Genomic DNA, 19,903 nt, shown 5'->3' with positions numbered 1-19,903 from the left:
ACACCTACAGCAGACAAGTGGTGGAGCCAGGATTAGAACCCATGATCTTCTGAATCCCAGGCCCAAGCTCTATCCACTAGGCCTAACTCTGCCTGTGCCCCTCCCCTTGTCCCACGACTGCCCGCTGGCAGTCCGCAGGGAGAGCGGTCGAGGTGAGAACACGTGCTCGGGAGCGGCGGCCTGGTGGATGTGGGAACCGGCGGGGCCGTTTGGTCCGGCCCTTCCTTCCTTCCTGCCCCCTTCCCTCCCTTTTCCCCATCCTTCCCTTTTCCTCTCCCTCCCTTCGGGAAGGATTCCCTCAAAGCCCAGGGGCGCCCCCTGGGGGTGCACAGGGAGGTTATACATCGCGGCCGGGATGGAGATCCGGGACCGTCCTGTCTCCCCGAACAGACTAGCAGCCCCTTGAGGGGAGGGACCGTGTTTCCTCCTCTTCCCGGTGACACTCAACCCTGGGCCAAGGCTGGGCCTCGACGTGCCGGGTGTGCAGTACATCGTGCCGAGCCGTGCTGTACCGAGAAGAGCAGTACTGTGACGAGAAGAGCCGTGCTGTGTCGAACAGTGCTGTGCCGAACTGTGTTGTGCGGTTAATAGAGGACCCGATTAACCAGGCCGAGGGCGGAGAGGGGCCTCTTCTGGCTCCGGAGGCTCATTCCGCCTTCCCCGTCAACCCCGACCGGTCGTAGACGGGGCGTTGGACAGAAGGTCAACTCGCGGCCCGCAGGGGTTGAATCAGGGGGTCCCCCCACAGTCCCGCGAGCCTCCAAGTCAAGGGGTGGGAGGCGCTTGGAAATAGCCGGGGCCTCCAGAGCCTGGCCTTGGTTTTCCAGTCGGAGAGGGCGGGACTCCTGGACCCTGCTCCCCCGTACCCCACTCCCGCCCTACCCCGCCGTGGGTCTGCCCTGGAGCACCTCGAGGGCGCTCTTGACAGAGGGGCGGGGGGGGAGGGAACCAGCCAAGGGCGGTGGTGCGGAAGGGGGGCACGGCTCAAAGGACTTTATTCCCAGCGCACGAGCCTGCAGCGTCCGAGGACCTTATCGAGTGCAAAGACCAACGGCCGCTTCCCTCGGCCTCTCGGGGCCTAAGTCTCCCCCATCTCACTGTCTGCTTCTGCCTCTCTATATCCCTCGGCCTCACTGGGTCTGTGCCTCTACTGGCTGTCGCCCCATCTATTTGTCCCCCCAGTCTTTCTCTCACCCTACCTCTCTGTCACCCTGTCTCTGTCTCCCTCTGCCTCCCTGAAGTCTGTCTTTTCTGTCATCCCATCTCTGTCTCCCCATCGCTCTCGCTCTCTCTCTCTCTCTCTCTCTCTCTCTCTCACTCGCTCTTTCTCTCTCTGCTTCTGTCTGTTTCCTTCTGCTTCTCTGACTCCTGTCTCTGTCTGTCTCCTGTCTCTGGTTGTCTCCTTGTATCTCTCTCTGCCTCTTCTTTTTCCTGTCCCCATCATGCTTTGTTCCTGTCTCTGTTGCATTGTCTCTATTTAGCATTGCTCTGGCCCTCTGTCTCTCTTAAACCTTATCCACAGCATTTGATGTCTGCAGAGCACTGTACCAGACGTCCCCTGTATGCAGAGCATTGTATCGGGCAGCCCTTGAGCGCAGAGAGATGTCCTGGGCTCCTGGGAACAACCGAATGACAGTGTTTGGCCCCTGGGCAGAAAAGGCCCCAGTTTCACGGGTTGACAAAGCATCCATTGCACCTAGACGCAAACGGTAAAAGCAACCGAACAAATAAATCAACAGCAACGAGTCCACACACAGACAAGTCCAGGGGTGCTGGGTGACTTGAGGTGGCAGGCCGAATCCGGGAGGAAGACCTGGAGGGGGTGACTTTTCAAGAGAATTTGACGGGGGCGTGGCGTGAGAGAGGGGTCGGAGATGGGAAAGTCTAGAAAGAGAAGGACCAGGGATCTGGGGAGGAGCAGATCTATTAATTTTCGTCAGTTTCTGTGTGTCTCTGACTCCCTGTGTCTGAAATTCGGAATTTCTGAATCACTGTCTCTATATTCTCTGCATCTCTGTCCCTGTGACTTGGGCGGCGAGGGGGAGAGGGGAGGGTCCGATCTCCAAGCCCCAACGCAAAAGAAGGAAGCAGCAAGCACCGCCCCCTCCCCGCCCCCAGCCAGCTGGGAGGAGCGAGAAGCCGTCCAGGGGCAGTGGAGACGAGGCGGGCCTGGGTCCGCGGGAGAAGCCGCTACCGCGGAGGGAGGAGGGGGTGTCAGGGAGACGGCTGACGAGGCGGGGCGGGGGACGGGGGACGGACCACCCCTCCCCTCCCTTCTCCCTTCTTCTTTCCTCCCTTCCTCCCTCCTCCTCCGAACTCGTCTCCATCCGTTCTCGCTCGAGTTTTTTCCTTTCAACTCGAGGCGGGGGATGGGGGTGGGGGGCGGGGACAGTCCGGGTTCAGATTACCCACAAGACTACCCTAAAGAGGTGGAGTAAAACCCTCCGGCCCCCCTATGGGCCTGTTTATAAGAATTTCAGAAAAGCCTATTAAACCCTGGGCGGGCGGGGAAGGGGGGCGCTGGAAGTGAGGGGAGCAAGTAAGGAGGGAAGGGGAGGGAGGCAAGGGGAGGGAGGGAAGGGGAGAGGAGGGCGCGAAGGAGGAAGGGAGAGAGAGAGGTTGGCAGCAAACGCCGAGTCTTACATCAATCTCGGCCGCCGTCCATGCGGACGCCCCCCTCCCGCCCCCCGCCCCCCGCCCCGACTCCACCTTACACCTCTTTCCTCCCCCAGACCACCCAGAGCCTTATAAAAGGTCCCGACGGGTCGCCGGTCCTCCAGCCTGCTCGCAGCCTCGCCCCGAGCCCGCAGCCCCTGTCCAGCCCCTGTCCAGCCCCAGCCCAGCCCGGCCCGACCATGGCCAGCGAGTTCAAGAAGAAGCTCTTCTGGCGCGCGGTGGTAGCCGAGTTCCTGGCCATGACCCTGTTCGTGTTCATCAGCATCGGTTCTGCGCTGGGCTTCCAGTACCCCCTGGCCAAGAACCGGACGAGCAGCGCCGTCCAGGACAACGTCAAGGTGTCCCTGGCCTTCGGGCTGAGCATCGCCACCATGGCCCAGAGCGTGGGCCACATCAGCGGGGCGCACCTGAATCCGGCCGTGACCCTGGGCCTGCTGCTCAGCTGCCAGATCAGCGTCCTGCGAGCCGTCCTCTACATGGTGGCGCAGTGCGTCGGGGCCATCGTGGCCACCGCCATCCTCTCGGGCATCACCTCGGCGCTCCCCGAGAACACCCTCGGACGCAACGGGGTAAGTGTCCCCTGGGGGGAGGGGGGGGAGGCGAGGGGAGGGGAGCCGGGGTCGCGGGGCGGGTCTGCCTAGGTGGGCCGCAGGTGGGGGGGGTCAGGACCCCACCGCCACCAACACCAGCGCTCGGGGCCTCAGCGGCCCGCGTACCCCGAGTGGACGGAGCCCCGGGGCGCTGTCCAGGATCCCGGGTCCTGCCGGACCACCGCCCACCCCGCCTCCCTTCCCCGCACTCGCTCCTTCATTCAGTCGTATTTATTGAGCGCTTACTGTGCGCAGAGCACTGTACTAAGCGCTTGGGAGAGCCCACTAGAATAATACACAGACACATTCTGTATATTGAGAAGCAGCGTGGCTCAGTGGAAAGAGCACGGGCTTTGGAGTCAGAGGTCATGGGTTCAAATCCCGGCTCCGCCACTTGTCAGCTGTGTGACTTTGGGCAAGTCACTTAACTTCTCTGGGCCTCAGTCCCCTCATCTGTAAACCGGGGATTAAGACTGTGAGCCCCCCTTGGGACAACCTCACCACCTTGTAACCTCCCCAGCGCTTAGAACAGTGCTTTGCACATAATAAGCGCTTAATAAATGCCATTCTTCTTCTTATTATTATTCCCTGCCCAAAATGAGCTGACATTCTAGAGGGGGAGACGGACATTAATAGAAATAAATAAATTACAGGCTCCACCCTCTTTCTCCTAAGGGCTCGAATGGAAATATTAGGAAGAGGGTTGGGAAGGGGGGAGCCCGAGAGCCCGTGCGACTCCGCCCCGCGCCGCGGAGCGGTAACGTTAAGCAGATGTTGGCCGCGGAGACTTGAGGCACGCGATTGTCTGGAGGCGGCGGCGGCACTTACGATTTTCCAGTCGCTTTGCCAACTGCAAACCTATGCACAGTTACAGTCCCTTCCCCCCATCTCCCGGGCCCCGGGGGACTCCTGGGAACCGCCGACAGGCCCCACTGGGGAAACGAGGCCGGGGGCGGGATGGGGGTCTCTGTGAGCCCCCCCAGAGGCTCAGACAGGGGAGACCCCAGTAGGGAGAGAGTAAGGAAAGAGGCAGCGTGGCCTAGTGAATAGACCACGGGCCTAGGAGTAAGAAGGACCTGCGGTCTGATCCCAGCTCTGTCGCTTGTCTGCCGTGTGACTTTAAGCAAGTCACTTCACTTCTCTGTGCCTCAATTACCTCACCTCTAAAATGGGGATTGAGACTGTGAGCCCCATGGGGGACATGGACTGCGCCCAACTCGATTATCTCGTACCTACCTCAGGGTTTAGTACAATGCTTGGAACATAATAAACGCTTAACAAATGCCATATTTGAAAAACAAAGAGGTGGGGACGTCAAATTCGGCCGTCTTCTGGCGTCCGGAAAGGCCTGGTAATAATAATAATAATAATAATAATAATAACTGTGGTGTTTGTTAAGTGCTTACTATGTGCCAGGCACTGCACTAAGTGCAGGGGTGGGTACAAGCAAATTGGGTGGGACACAGTCCCTGTCCCACATGGGGCTCACAGTCTTAATCACCATTTTACAGATGAGGTAAATGAGGCCCGGAGAATTGAAGTGACTTGCCCAAAGCCACACAACAGATAAATGGCAGATCTGGGATTAGAAACCACGACCTTCTGCCTCTCAGGCTTGTGCTTTATCCGCGATGCCATGCTGCCGATCTCGTCCCTTCCTCTCCCCACATGCGTCACCAGCGCGGATGGTGCAAGCGTCCTGGGGGGGTGGGCGCACGACCCCTAGGACCGGATTCCCCGGACCCCTTCTAAAGAGTTGAAAGCGGGAAGGCACAGGGACGAAGCGCGCTGAGAGGATAGCCCCTCCCGTTTCTTCTCGTCTGTTCTCGGGAGGACCAACCTCGCTGGGGACATCTCATCCCTAAGGCTGCTAGGCCCCTGTCCCTTCCATCAAGGAGAGATGGGAGGAGGTTGGGGACTAAGGCTCAAGGATCAGGCTGGGGGGCGGGGAGTGTCTTCCCAGCTCCCCTCCAGAGAGAAGAGTCTAAGGTCCAAGATCTTTTATCCTGCTTCCTCTTCCCGAGTCAAACTCGGGCTCCGAAACTTCGCTTCCCAAATCGCGCTCTGCGAGGGAGCTCAGTCAAAGGCAAGGGGAGGCCAAGGAGGGGCGGGGGGATTAGAGGGGTCCTCCACCAGGCAGCCGGAGGGGCAGTTTGGATGTTTCTGACCTTCGGGGCAAGTATCGGGGTTCTAACAGTGAAGCCCCATCGTCGCCGGGCCGGGCGGTGGCGGGAGAACAGATGCAGATGAATAATGGCCCCGCCTAAGCCAGGGCTTAGTGTTCGTGGGTCCTGGCTGTGGGGGCGTTACAGCCGGTGTCCCCGGGTTCCGGCTGTGGCGAGATGGAGGGGAGCGTCCTCAGGTTCCATCTGTGGGAGCCATGGGGGAGTCATTGCTCTCCCAGGCTCAAGATTGGCTCCCCCAGAACTTGCCACCAGAGCTGAGAGCTCCTGAGAGATTGGAAAGACCCCAAACTGGGTGTCTCTTCACTGTGAGCCTTATTTGTACCCGTTAAGCGCTTGCTATGTGTCAAGCCCTCTTCTAAGCCGCGGGGTAGAGACAAGGGAATCAGGTAAAACACGTAGGGCTCAGAGTCTTAATCCCCGTTTTACAGATGGGGATTGAGTTGCGTTGCTTATTTCCCCTTCTCCCGCCCCACCCCTTACCTCGCCCAAGCTCTTCCCCCCTTTGCCCCCCTGCACCCCCCGACTGCTTCCGGCTGCCTCCCGGGCGGGTCCGGCCTTCGGGCGACATTTTAGTACAGTGTTCTGCACACAGTTAAGCGCTCAATAAATACGACGGATGGATTGATTGATCTCCAAGGCGCCTGACTTGGGTCGAAAGTTGGAGTGGCAAATCAAGTCTCCTCCTCCCCCACCTTAGTACGGTGCCTGGCACATAGCGCTTAACAAATACCATTATTATTATTATTATTAATTAGTCTCGCGACCCCAAAACATTCCTGCCGAGACTGCCGGCGTCCCCGATGTTTCGTTTGCGGGGGTGGGGACGAACGGGGAAGAAGGGGAGAGAAAAGTTGCTCGGGGTGGAAGGGTTAAGCCCAATCGGGTTGAACAGAGCAGGTGCCTCTGCCACCTCGGTTGGCATTAATTACCGACCCATCCGTCCTCCTCGGAGGGGACATTGAGACCGGACTTGGGACAGTAGCGTCTCTGCCCTCCCGGGGAACCCAGGACACGGGAGGACTTGGACGTGGTGGGAGGGTGCTGTTCTTTTCCTTCCCTCTGTCTCTGTCTCTTTCGCTGTTCGGCCCCTCTGCATCTGCGTCTCCTGCCTCTGTTTCTCCGTCTGCCTGCCTCCCCCTTTCTGCCCTGCCTCTCCATAAGTGTCTCTTTCCTCCTCGCTGGGTCTCTCTGTCTCGTCTCTGTTTCTATTTCTGTCTGGGTCTGCTTCTCCGTCTCTGTTGGTCTCTCTCTGCTCCGCTCTTTCTGTGTCTCTCTCCTGCCCTTTGCCCCGTGGTCCCAGGAGACTGAAGGAACGGAAAAAGAAGGCGCAGAGCCCCGGTTTGTCAATGATTGTCCCGATTCCCAATGGAGACGGGTAGCCAAGGTCCCTCCCTGCTGTCCGGGCCACACCCGACCGTGACACGTTCCCCGGGAAAGCGGCCAGAGGGCGGGAAGGGGGTAGAGGGTGGGCAGAGGGTGCCCCCCGAGTCCGCGCCCACCGTGCCCTAGGCTGGGATGGAGCCCTCGAGGCTGAGGGCGCCCTCCCAGGATCCCCGGGCTCTCCTGGGGACGATCAGATCCGGGGTCCCGAGCTTCGGGAATCTCGCTCTTCGTACTGGGGTGAAGGAAATCCGCGCGACCACCTAGAGCCACCTCTTGGAGGGCCCAACCCGCCACTAAGGGGCGGGGCGAGGGCTGGGCTGGGGCGTGGGGGCTCAACCGATTTACAATCAATAATGATTGCTGCTTTCAGGCCTGAAACAGCAAACTTGGAGGTCCCGGGTTGGGGGCCCTGTGGCTCTGGGAAAGTCGGATTTGGGGGAGGGGGAATCGTCGGGATTCTTCCTCCAGGCGGGGTGTGTTTGGTGGGATTGGAAGAAGCCTGCGAGGTGTTGGGGGGTTGGGGAGGTCTTGGGGATCCCCCAATCAATCAATCAATCAGTCGTATCTATTGAGCGCTTACTGTGTGCAGAGCACAGTACTAAGCGCTTGGGAAGTACAAGTTGGCAACATATAGAGACAGTCCCTACCCAACAGTGGGCTCCCAGTATAGAAGCCCCGAGCTCCGGACACACAGGACTCCTGGGGCCCCGGGGGCGACTCTGCCAGATTCGGGGTGACTCATTCCTCCGAAGTTTGGAAGGGGTCCCCTCTGGCCCCTCGTCCGGGAGGGCGGGGGCAGGGAGCCAGGAGATTTCCAAGGGAAATCCAGGATGTGGCTGGGGCTGAGTCAGCTGGGAGTGGGGTCCTTTCACTGCCACGGCGGTGCCCCGCCCGGAGAAGGCTGCCAGGACACTCGGGCCCCTCCCCAAGGGTACCCCTCTCCCCCCTTCTCTGTCTGCAGGCGCGCTCCACCCCAGAACAGGCCACCTCCCTAGGTCTTTCCGGGCTAACGGTCCTGGACCAGCCCGGAGGGACCGAAAGGCTGCTCTCGCCAGAGTCAGCCAGTTCATCATATTTACTGAGCTCTTACTGTGAGCAGAGCGCTGTACTAAGCGCTTGGGAGAGTACAATATAACCATGTAACAGATAACAGAGAAGCAGCGTGGCTCAGAGAAGCAGCGTGGCTCAGTGGAAAGAGCCCGGGCTTGGGAGTCGGAGGTCACGGGTTCAAATCCCGGCTCATCCAATTGTCAGCTGTGTGACTTTGGGCAAGTCACTTCACTTCTCTGGGCCTCAGTTCCCTCGTCTGTAAAATGGGGATTAAGACTGTGAGCCCCCCGTGGGACAACCTGATCACCTTGTATCCCCCCACAGTGCTTAGAACACTGCTTCGCCCAAAGTAAGCGCTTAACAAATGCCATTATTATTATTATTATTATTATTATTATACATTCCCTGCCCATAACGATCTTACGAGCCTAGAGGGAGGGTCCCCGGTCACCTGATCTGAACAGGGCACTAGTCGACTGCCCCCTCTCTTTTCCAGCAGTCCAAGGACTTTTGTGGTGACCTCAGTCTGCCCCAGAGACAGGGATTTTCGGACCCCTGAAAGAACACGATCCCGAGGGGTAGTTGAGCCCCGCAATGGACAGCCGGAGGCCTGGTCCTGCAGGACCCCCCAACCCTTCCCCCTCTCTTTCCCCTCCCTCCACACTTCCCTCAGTGAGCTCCAGAAGACGGAGAAGGGGAGTGGGGTCGGAGGGGGTGGACCACCGGGAACCACCGCTTCAGCCTGTGGCCTGACGGTGGACGGGGGGCAGGAGGGGAGGGCTGCGAGGCCGAGGCCAGGACGGACAGGCTCGGGTGGACCCGGCTTCGTCAGCCGCGGGCAGGGAGGGGCTCTGGCTCCGCGGGTTGGGGGCGGCGATAATTAGGGTTTCCAAGCGGAAACGGAGGAGGGAACGTCAGGCTGGGGATGGGGAAGCCCTGAAGTGTCTCGCCAGGACCGCGCCGGGTTCCCCAGCTTTGTCACCCGGGCCTTTCACAGCCACCATTCCCCAGCTACCATTCCCCAGCCTCCACACTCCCAGCCTCTAATCAATCAATCAATCAATCGTATTTATTGAGCGCTGTGTGCAGAGCACTGTACTAAGCGCTTGGGAAGTACAAGTCGGCAACACATAGAGACAGTCCCTACCTCCGCCCGGGTCTCTCTCTCTCTCTCTCTCTCTCTCTCTCTCTCTCTCTCTTAGTGTGTGTGTGTTGTGTGTGTGAGCGCGCGCGTATCCATGCGCACAGAAACACACATCACACATAGTGTTTGTGCATATGCTTGTAGGCGCGCACATACATACACTCGCGACCATGTGTGGGCTTGGGCTTTTCGTTGTTTTGACTGGAGAGGGGGAGGAGGAGGAGGTGGTTGGGTTGGGGAGGGGTCCGGAATCGGCTGGGGGGCCAGAGAGTGGAATTACAGGCTCAGGCGCAGTAGGCCCGGGGTTCGCTCCCACGCAGAGCCGTGGATCAACGCCACCGCCGTCGTCGTCCCTTGACCGCACAGGGTGGCCTGCAAAGACCGGGACCTCCACTTTCGGGGGCGGGGGTCTCTCCCAGTGGTTGGGGTCTCTCCTGCCGCAGCGGGTCTGCAGACTCGGCAGGATTGGGAAAGGCCCGGCCTCGCCCCGTTCCCCGGGAACCTCCAGGGAAGATCACGTGGCTTCAGCCGTGCCCGTTAGCCGATCTCGGGGGCTGGAGGCGGAGGCCTGGGGAGGGGGGGACACTAATGCAGATCGCATCTCCATGACGATATCCCAAACAGCAGCCTTTGGCCACCTGCCAGGCTGGTTTTTTTAATGGCATTTGCTAAACACGTACTATATGCCAGGCATTGTACTAAACGCTGGAGTAGAACAAGTTAATCAGGTTGGAGGCAGTTCTTGTCCCACATGGGCCTCACAGTCTTAATCCCCATTTTACAGATGAGGGAACTGAGGCACAGGGAAGTGAAGTGACTTGCCCAAGGTCACACAGCAGACAAGTGGTGGAGCCGGTTTTAAAACCCAGATCGTTCTGACTCCTGGGCCCGAGCTCCATCCACTAGGCCACAGTGCGTCTCTTGCCATACCAACCAGCTTTCCTATTCATTCATTCATTCATTCAATCGTATTTATTGAGCGCTTACTGTGTGCAGAGCACTGTACTAAGCGCTTGGGAAGTATAAGTCGGTAACATATAGAGACGGTCCTTACCCAACAACGGGCTCACAGACTAGAAGGGGGAGACAGACAACAAAACAAAACATGTGGACAGGTGTCAAAATCGTCAGAACAAATAGAATTAAAGCCATGTGCACATCATTAACAAAATAAGTAGTAAATATGTACAAGTAATAAATAGTGTAGTAAACCTGTACAAATATATATATATATATATACAGGTGCTGTGGGGAGGGGAAGGAAGTAGGGTGGGGGGGATGGGGAGGAGGAGAGGAAAAAGGGGGCTCAGTCTGGGAAGGCCTCCTCACATCGCCCACGATGGGACCCTCAGCCCCTGGCCCATCCGTAGCTCGGGAGGATCTCTCCGAGGCTAGTCAGCCTTGATCGACTCCTCCAGGGCGTTCGCCCCCCGGCCGGCCCAGCCTCCGCCCGGCTCGGAGATCAGCGTCCCCCCAGCGGCATTCGGGTCCAGATGTGAAAGCTCTATCCCGGATCCAAACCTCAGCTGGATCTGGGGACCCTAGCCCCATCGCCCCTACACCTATAAACCTGGGGGACCCGACCCCATTGCCCGGCCACAGTGGGGTAGGCGCGGCCTCTCCCCCGGCTCCAGGGGGCGGAAGGACTTTGAATTGTGCCTCGTTGGGACCCTGGAAGATGAAACGTTCCGCTGTCCTCAGAACCCCAATAAAACCACACCTGAAGCAGGAGCCGACCGCCAGCCCACTGGGTCGTTTGGGAGATAAGATTCTGCCGTTTTCCTCCGCCCCTCCCCGTGAGCAGTAAAACCCGATCGACATGTCCCCACCTGCGAGGCCGGACCCGAGGGTTGCGAGCAGCGTGACGCACAGCGCCACCCCGCTGGTTTGTAGAAGGGAATTAGTGAGGTAAATTAAGAGGGGGCGAGCTGATTGAGTGCTTTAAAGAAGGTGGCAAAGAGTTTCTGGTAGTTTCTAGTAGTAGTAGCAGCAGCATCAGTAATAGTAGCAGTAGTAGTAGTAGCAGTGGTATTTATGGAGCGCTTACTGGATACAATACTCTGTATTGAGCACTTGGAAATGCCACAAAATATTCCCCGCCTACAAGGAGCTTCCATGCTAACCTGGGAGGAAGGCTTACAAGTATTTATAAATTTCCTCCTACTGCACCACGAACAGCAGCTCAAAAACAAACGCTCTTCCTTCCCCGCTACTCCAAGGTCTTCCTGCCTGGATATCCCCAGGGGACCTGGTCCTGGAGCCTTGTGTCCTGGGGCTTCGTTTCCTGGGTCCTGTTGTCTCAAGGCCTGTCATGGATCCTCATGTCCTGGCTCCTCGTGTCCTAGATCCTCGTGTCCTGGATCCTCATGTCTGTGTCCTGGGCCCTAATGCTCTAGATCTGCATATCCTGAATCCTCATGTCTGTGTCCTGGGCCCTAATGTTCTAGATCGGCACATCCTGGGCCTCTTGTCCTAAATCCACATGGTCTCGGCTTCTTACCCTAGTTCCCCATGTTCTGGGCCTTCGTGCCCTAGTTCCTTGTGTTCTGGGCCCTTGTGTCCTGGATCCTTGTATTCTGGGTCCTTGTGACCTAGATCCTCATGTTCCAAGCCCTCAGGTCTGGAGCTTCACATTCTAGAGCTTTGTGTCTAGAGTTTTGTGTCCTGGGGCCAGGCGGTCAGTTCACTCCCCGCCCATGGAGACACCAGCTTGTTCTCACAGGGCAATCGGTGGGGAATTTGGAAGGGTGGAATCTGCCAGGGCGATGGGTCGGGGATGGTAGGAAATTGGGTTCTCACTGCAGCAAAAGGGCTACAGGTTAAACTGCAGCCGGAACTACCCTGCAGGGAGGACTGAAGCAGGGGAAGGGACCTGGGTCCCTGGGGACCTCGAAGACTCGCAGCAGGTGTCTTCCCCACTGCCCGGCCCCTCCCCATCTGTCTGGGGTGTTTAGGGCTAGCCCGGCCAAGAGGCAGAGGGATGGCCCAATTGGCCGGCCCTCCCTGGTTGCCCCCGCCCTCTCCCTGTGGACATTTCCGTGGTTTCTCGAGCTCTTTGCTTTGATGGAAGCTCATTGGAGTGAAGGGGTCCTCCCGCATCTACCCGCACCTGCGCCCTCCCGCCCGGAGAACGAAGGGAAGATGGGACGCGCCCTTCCAGGAAGCGAACAAAGGCGGGAAGGGGCAGCTGGGGGCCGGGCGGAGCGGCTCACTTACTGGCCCCGGAGGGCAACGACCTCGATCATTCCGAGCAAAAGCCCCCTGTGGAAATTTCCCCTCCCCGCTGCCCCGTTAACCGCGTGCGGGATCAGGACCGTCCGCGGCGGCCGGCCGGTGCGGACCCGGCTGGGGGGCGGTGGGGTGGGGCGGGGACGGGATGGGCTATTCTGAGCCAGTGATTCATGCTTCTAAAACTGCCCGGGAACGGGCCGCGTGGGCGGTGTTTCCCTCCCCGGAGGGTTGTGTCTGGAGGCGGGAGTCCCGTTGGGGCGTTCCCTCCCCCCCTTCTTCCCTCCTCCCTCTTTCGTCCCCCCCCCTTTTCCTCTCTCCTTCCTTCCTCCTTTTCCCTCTCTCCCCTCCCTTACCCCACTTCCTCTTCCCTGCTTCTCCACCTCTCCCCCGGCTTCTCTCTCTCTCCCCCTCTCCCTTGTCTTTCTCTCCCCATTTCTCCTCTACTCTTCCTCTCCCCCGACTCCCGTCTCACGAATCACAACTTTTTGGGTGTTTCCTTAAGGCAGAGGGGCTCTAGGGACCCCGCCCCCTCTTCTCCCTAGGAATGACACCACCCACTCACCAGCCCCATCGGGTCAGGCTCCAAACTCCACTGTCCAAGCCCTAAAGCAGGTGTTCCTCGGTTCCCTCCAGGCTGGGGCTGCTCTCTACCCCGTGGTGGGACAATGGTGGAAACCTAGGGCCAGCGTTGTGTGACCTCGGGTCGGGTACACGCCCTCTCTGAGCTTCAGTCTCCCCACCTGACCCAGGGAGATAATCACCCCTTCTCCCCATCCCCCGGTTCATTAAGATGAGCTCCATCTGCAGCAGGAAGGAGGGTGGTTAGATCCAGTAAGAACTTCCTGAAGGTCAGAGGAGGATTCAAGCGGCAAGGCCTAGTGGAAAGAGCACAGGACTGGGAATCGAGGAGGGGGTTAGGATGCCCAGCTACACCATTGACTTGCTATATGACCTTGGGCCAGTCACTTATCTGAGCCGAGCCTCAGTTTCCTCATCTGGAAAATGGGGATGAAATACCGGTTCTTCCTCTCCCTAAGACTGTGAGTCTCGTGTGAACAAGTGACTGCATCTGACTTAATTATCTCGTATCTCCCCCAGCACTTGGTACAGTGTTGGCACACAGTAAGTGCTTAAAAAATACCACCAGGGGATTGAAGCAGGGTACCGGGACTCCCTTCCTGGAGGTGTCTGTCTGATCCAGCTGGGTGGAATGTCCACTTGCTCAGAGGCAGGGGATTGAACCAGATGATGCACCCCAGGTATGACCAGCTCTGGAGTTTGACTTGGGGCCCTTCCACCCAAGACCTGCCTCCTACCTCCCCCTCCGCCCCTACCCCTCATTCTCACTGCATTTCTCTCTATTACCCCTTCTCCCCCTGCAGCTGGCGGATGGAATTAACTCCGGGCAAGGCCTGGGCATCGAGATTATCGGCACGCTGCAACTTGTGCTGTGCGTCCTGGCCACCACGGACCGGCGCAGGAATGACGTGGGCGGCTCCGCCCCGCTGGCCATTGGGCTGTCCGTGGCACTGGGCCACCTCCTAGCGGTAAGCGGTAGCCCCCCTCCCCCCCCCCCCACTGGAGGGGAGGGGCAGGGGCTGGGGGCAGTGCGGGGAGGGCGAGGAGGTGGTGGGAAAGGGAGTGGGAGAAAGAGAGGCTCCGTCTGCGGGGCCCGGGGGAGGAGCAGAAAGGGGTCTTGACCTGGCTGTGAGATTGACTTTTCTATGGGCCAAGTTGTCCAATATTCAAGTCAATTTACTCCCCCCACCACTAAATATCAAAATGTGCAGATGGGCTGATGTCTGCCCTTTTTTCCTCACTGCTCTGGCCTCGCCCTTCCAGTCCATTGCCCCAGCCCCAGCCCCTCTCCCTCCAGAGTCCCCAGCCTCAATTCCACCCCTAGAGCCCATAGATGACTTCTCCCAGAAAACACCACCGGTTCTCTCTTTATTTCCCGTCCTGGTGGACAGACTGGCTTGTGTACTCCAGAAAATCCATCTCCTTACACGGGGGGGGGGGGGGGGGGGGGGGGAATGGAAGTGGAACTGCTGAAGGAGGTGGTGGGCTGGGAGTTTTGCCCCTGCCCTGGAGTCTCTCCATCACCTTCTCTGATTGAGGATGGGGACTAGGGACAAGAGGGCGGGTCTGCGTTGTCGTGGCGGTGGGGGACGGCTTTGGGTCACCCACTCCGGAACCAAGGCCGGTCAGGGAGTTACGAGTGTGAGGGGCGGCAAAGCAAACTCCTTGTTTTTCCTCACCTTTTTCTCCTCTCTCCCCTGCCCCCGCCTCTTTTCTGCTCCCCTCCCCATCCCGCCCCCTCCCCTTCATCCTCCCTGCCCACCCACCCCCAGATCGACTACACCGGCTGCGGCATCAACCCTGCCAGGTCCTTCGGCTCGGCTGTGATCACCAACAACTTCACTGACCACTGGGTAGGTGCCCGCCAGGTGGCCAGCACCAGACCAGCTCCTCGCCCAGCTCCTCGCCCAGCCACTGCCACTGAAAACCCACAAACCCACCTCCCCCTAGAATGGAGGACCTGGGGGGGGGGGGGGCGGGGCACGGGGCCAGGGGTCGGAAGGGTCAGGGCTTCCAGGCCACCACTGAGAAGTCCTACCTAACCTCTCATTCAGAGCACCCAGGACCAACTAGGGATGATTTGAAGGCAGGTGAAGGGAGATAATAGCAAGTTTATCCTGGACAGATAACGCAGGAAGAGGTACAGACAGCAGCAAGCTCGTCCTATACAGGCAACTCGGGAAAGGATACAGAAAGCCAAAAGCTTATCCTGTGCAGGCAGCTCGGGCAGGAAAACTTAAAATCAGTCAATCAAACAATTGTATTTATCGAACGCTTCCTGTGTGCAGAGCACTCTGCTGAGCGCTTGGGAGAGTACATTATAAAAGAGTTGGTAGACACGTTGCCTGCCTACAACGAGCTTGCAGTCTGCAGTCTGTACAGGCCTTGAAGGCAGGGGACCAGAAAGCCGACCTAGAGGGAGGGGCTGCTGGAGGAGGGACTGGCCAGCTAGCCCGCGGGCTAGCGTCTGGGGGGAAGTGGAGCCCGCGTGTCCCGCACCCCGCTTAGTCCCCGTGTCCGGGGTCTCTTGTAGATCTTCTGGGTCGGCCCTTTCCTCGGGGGCGCCCTAGCTGCGCTCATCTACGATTTCGTCCTGGCCCCGCGCAGCTGCGACCTCACCGACCGCGTCAAGGTGTGGGCCAGCGGCCAGATGCAGGAGTACGACCTGGACGCCGAGGAGATGAGCTCCAGGGTGGAGATGAAGCCCAAGTAGAAGGGAGCGGGGCCCGGCGGCGGGAGGGGGGTAGGGGGGCTGGGGGGAGGAGGGAGGGGGTCCCGCTCTGGGAGAGTTAATCAGTATTATAGACTCTTTTATAAACAGCCAAGCACCGTTTCCCAAAGATCCCAAATCCTGGAATTCCCCTGCTCGTTCCGTTTGTGTCCTCCGCTACCCTTCTCGTCCCCGCTCTCCCCAGCCACCGCTTCGGGAGTCCCCGGGCTCCCCTTCCCACCTCAGACGACTCGGGAGTCGAAGCAGAGCCCGGGTCATCATAGAGTTCTTTCTGTGGGGAGTGCGGGGGGCGGGGGGATGTCGCTCAGGGGGCATCCAGGAGTCCCCCATCCTCCGGCTCCGCCTATGTCTTTATGAATCAGAATTCCATTTGGGCTTCGAGTCTCTGATGAGACGGGAAGGACGGGAGGGTCTCCCGGTGACCGAAGAGTCTCCCTAATCTAGGAATCCTGGATTCCGGCCCCTTCGGGAGTTGGAGGGAGAGGAGGAAGAAGCCAGAACAGAAAGCCCGGACCCGCGTCCAGCCGTGGCTGGTGCGGGAAGGACGGAGGGAGGAGCCGCGGAGCCCGAGGCCCCGAGAGAGACCCTCCCTTAGTCCCCTGCAACGAACACACACTTGAGCGTCAGACCCGCAACCCTCCAGCCACTAACGGGGCTTATCGGGGCCCGTATAACACAGAGAAGAACCTAGTCCGTGTATAGTCTCCATGGACACAAACAATAAATACCTGTACTCAAACTCACTGGCCGAGTTTTTTCCCTATTAATGATAATAATAATAATAATAACTGTGGTATTTATTAAGCGCTTATTAGGTGTCAAGCACTGTTCTAAGCTCTGGGGTAGATACAAGTTAATCAGGTTGGACATAATCAGGTGACCCACATGGGACTCACAGTCTTAAGTAGGAGGGAGAAGAGGGATTGAATCCCCATTTTACAGTCGAGGAAGCTGAGGCACAGAGAAGTTAAGTGACTTGCCCAAGGTCACACAGAAGATAAGTGGCGGAGCCCTGGTCCTCTGATTCCCAAGCCCCGGGTTCTTTTCACTAAACCACGCCGTTCCTCCCTACTGAGTACGTCACCGTGTTTGGAGCACTGTATTAGCAACTCCCTGTTCTGTGTTGCCTGCCTAAAGGATGTAGGGTATTCCTGCTCATTCCCAAAAAATCCACTTCTCTGCCTCTTCCACCCTTCCTCTTCTCTCTCCAACCATGTCGCTCCCCTTGCGAACATCACTGGACACACCTCCTCCACGGACCTTTCTCGGATAGCCCACATCTGACTGGTCACTCCAGCTCTCCCAAGTGCTGGCGTTTGATATACGAGCATAGACCCCCGAGCGACGCCCCTCACCTCCTCTGGTCAGCCCCAGCTTCCTACCTCCCCACCTCCAGTCTGGAGCCCACAAGGCCAGACTATCTACATGGGCCCAATTATTCGAGAACCTCTTCACCATCCTGCCCGTGCCCCACCCTGGCACAGCCCCGCGGGGAGGTGGAGGGTGGAGTCGGGGGCTCGGGGCACCGCCGTTTCCAGATCTTTCCTTCTGTTCACTATCAGAGCCCCGTCCCCAGGAGAGTGGGAGAAGGAAGGGGAGGAGAACCCACGATAAAACAAAGGGAGGTGCGAGGGGGGGAAGGGGTGTAAAAATAGTAATAATAATAATAATTGTGATATTAGATAGGTCCCTAGTGTGTGCCAAGCTCTGTGCCAGCGTACAGCGTACTACGCTGGAGTACATACGAGATAATCAGGTCGGACACAGTCCCTGATCCAGGATCACGGGGAAGAGGGGAGACGGAATTGAGAACAGGAAAAGGGGGAAATGTGGGCAAGGGGCTGAGGGGAGAGAAGAAGGACAACTGCGAGAGGGGGAAGGGGACTGGGGGGAGGATGGACGAGGGGAGCTGGGAGGGGGCCCGGAGGGGGCCGGCTGGTAGGAGAGGAGGCCGGGAAAATCTAGGAAAACTTCCCTGACGAAGAATCTCCGAGAACTACTTTTCTTTCTTTCTTTCTTTTCTTGTTTCCGGCCTTCCTTCCTCTCTTTCTTTCTGCTAACAAAGCCCTCCGTCTCCCACGACTGCCTCCCGCCCCAGGTAATGTTGGACGCCTCATCCCGCCCCCCCCCCCTTCCTCCCTCCTCCCAAACCCCGAGACAAAGAGGGGAGACGGAAGAAAGGAGACGCAGAGGGGAAGGCCGGCAGCCGCAGCGGGCTAGAACTCGCCGCTGGGCACGGTGCGACCTCCCGGCGCCGCGGAGGAGGGAGAAAGGGGCGGGATGGAAGGGAGGGGCGTCCGGGATTCCGTCCGTACATCGCCCCCTGAACAGCCGGGAACGGGCTGGAGGGGGCTTGGCGGGAGGAGCACCGGGGGGTGGACGGGGGGAAGATGGCCCTGGGAGGCCCAGTTCCATTCTCCCTTACCTGCCCTCTCGGCCCTGCTTCTGGTCCGGCCTGGGGCTTCCTCTGCCCCTGACCCTCTCCCAGTGACCCAACATCCCTGACTCTCCCTCTCCATCGCAGCCTCTCCCCAGTGACCCTGCATGGACCATCCGACACCCTGATTCTCCCCTCTCCATCCCTGACTCTCCTCCAGTGACCCAGCATGAATTATCTGACCCCACTAACTCTCCCCTCTCCATTCTTAACTCTCGCCCAGTGGCCCTGGGTGGACGCTTTGTCATGGATCTTCCCAATCCCCTGAGGCCCTGCCAGTGTTCCCTGGCCTCACAGCTTCCCTTGGGCAGACACAAGGCAGACACGGATCGGGCACAGACCAGCCACTGACTAGGCATGAGGCAGGCACGATTCTGGCACTGAGCAGGCCCGGACCGGGCACAGCCCAAGCGCGGACCAGGCGTTGTTCTGTGGTGATACGCAGATGTGGCGCCATGGAAAGTCCCCAAACGCTGGTCCTCGGGGGAGCGGGAAGAAAACTTTCCAGCGAGCAGAGCCTCTGAGGAACAACGCCGCCCCTCGGGGGGCTGCCTACGGGGGGCGGTGCTGGGGGGCGAGGCCGTGTGTGTAGAGCGTGGCGGCCGAGCCAGTGACCCATGGGGGCTTTTCCATCCGCTGGGAACGGGGACGGGCAGGTGGGGGCGATGGGGCTGTAGTCTACCAGAGATATGAGATTAATGTTTCCTAGAGGGGAGGCTGCAAAGGGGCGGGGACCCTCCCTCGTCCCGGCTTGGGAGGGGTGGGGCTGGGGTGGGCCGAGGTGGGTCGGGTTTGGAGGTGAATTTCCTTGGGCCCCGGAGCCTTTTCATATCACCCTCCGCTGGGCCTATGACACCCAGAGCAGGCCAGCCCTTCCCCTGCATCCAGGCATCGTCTGCCAAATGGGTGGGTTACAGGACGTCCGGAGAGCTGGCCTCGACCCACAGTCCAGTCCATACTAATTCACCAGGAGATACAGAGCCCAGGCCTCATCTCTGTGGGCAAGAGCAGAGTGGGGAGGAAACAGTCCCTGCCCTCGAGGGGCTGTTAGTCTGATGGGAAGAGCCACATACACACATATTCTCTCTCTCTCTCTCTCTCTCTCTCTCTCTCTCTCTCTCTCTCTCACACACACACACACACACACACATACACACACACACACACACACACGCACACACAAACTGTGTTTCTGTTTCTACAAACCGCAGGGCGAACTGCAAATTCCCAGCCCAATCCACATTTATTCACGACTCGGTAGGGAGCCCAGTCCTCACGGCTGTGGTCAGCGGCAGAGCTGGGAGGAGACATGGTCCCTGCCTTCGAGGGGCTGCCAGTCTGATGAAAACCCCGCCTCCCCTCCACACACACACACACACACACACACTCACACACATACACTTGCAATCCTGGCCTTTGGGGAAGCGCAGAGGGAAGAGGAAGAGACATGGTCCCTACCCTAGACGGAGAGCTCACTGTGGGTAGGGCTTGTCACTCTTTATTGTTGCATTGTACTTTCCCAAGAGCTTAGTACAGTGCTCTGCACACAGGAAGCGCTTAATAATTACGATTGAATGAATGCCCTCGAGGGGCTTGCCAGTCTGATGGGGAGACCGGACACACACACACAACACACACACACACACGAGTCACCAACCATGCTTCTGTTTCTACCTACAGCAGTGTGAACTGCTAATCCCCAGGTCCTGGATACTGACCCCCTCGTCCGGGCCCTCCCGCGCCTCCCGGGCGCGCTAACCCCGGGAGTTAGGCGCTCTAATGATTGACTGAGAGAGGCCGGCCCCGCCCGCTCCGAGGCCCCGGACCCGCGGCCGCTAGATCCCAGGGCCCGGAGGCATCAGACCGTACAGAGCCTGGCACGGGGCCCGCTGGAAG

The 19,903-nt window shown here is 58.9% G+C and overlaps 1 protein-coding gene across 1 annotated transcript; it reads left to right on the top strand.

The window, feature by feature from the left end:
• The first annotated feature begins 2,732 nt into the window (after positions 1 to 2,732).
• Positions 2,733 to 15,577, top strand: AQP1 (aquaporin 1 (Colton blood group)). The gene is made up of 4 exons (XM_038755775.1): positions 2,733 to 3,245; positions 13,643 to 13,807; positions 14,612 to 14,692; positions 15,373 to 15,577. Exons 1-4 carry the CDS (start codon positions 2,856 to 2,858, stop codon positions 15,550 to 15,552), a joined length of 816 nt encoding a protein of 271 aa, XP_038611703.1. The 5' UTR covers positions 2,733 to 2,855; the 3' UTR covers positions 15,553 to 15,577.
• Positions 15,578 to 19,903: the final 4,326 nt, after the last annotated feature.

Source organism: Tachyglossus aculeatus, chromosome 13 (assembly GCF_015852505.1).
Source record: "Tachyglossus aculeatus isolate mTacAcu1 chromosome 13, mTacAcu1.pri, whole genome shotgun sequence".
In the NCBI taxonomy this organism is placed as follows: domain Eukaryota; kingdom Metazoa; phylum Chordata; class Mammalia; order Monotremata; family Tachyglossidae; genus Tachyglossus; species Tachyglossus aculeatus.
This window is presented reverse-complemented; position numbering and strand designations above follow the sequence as displayed.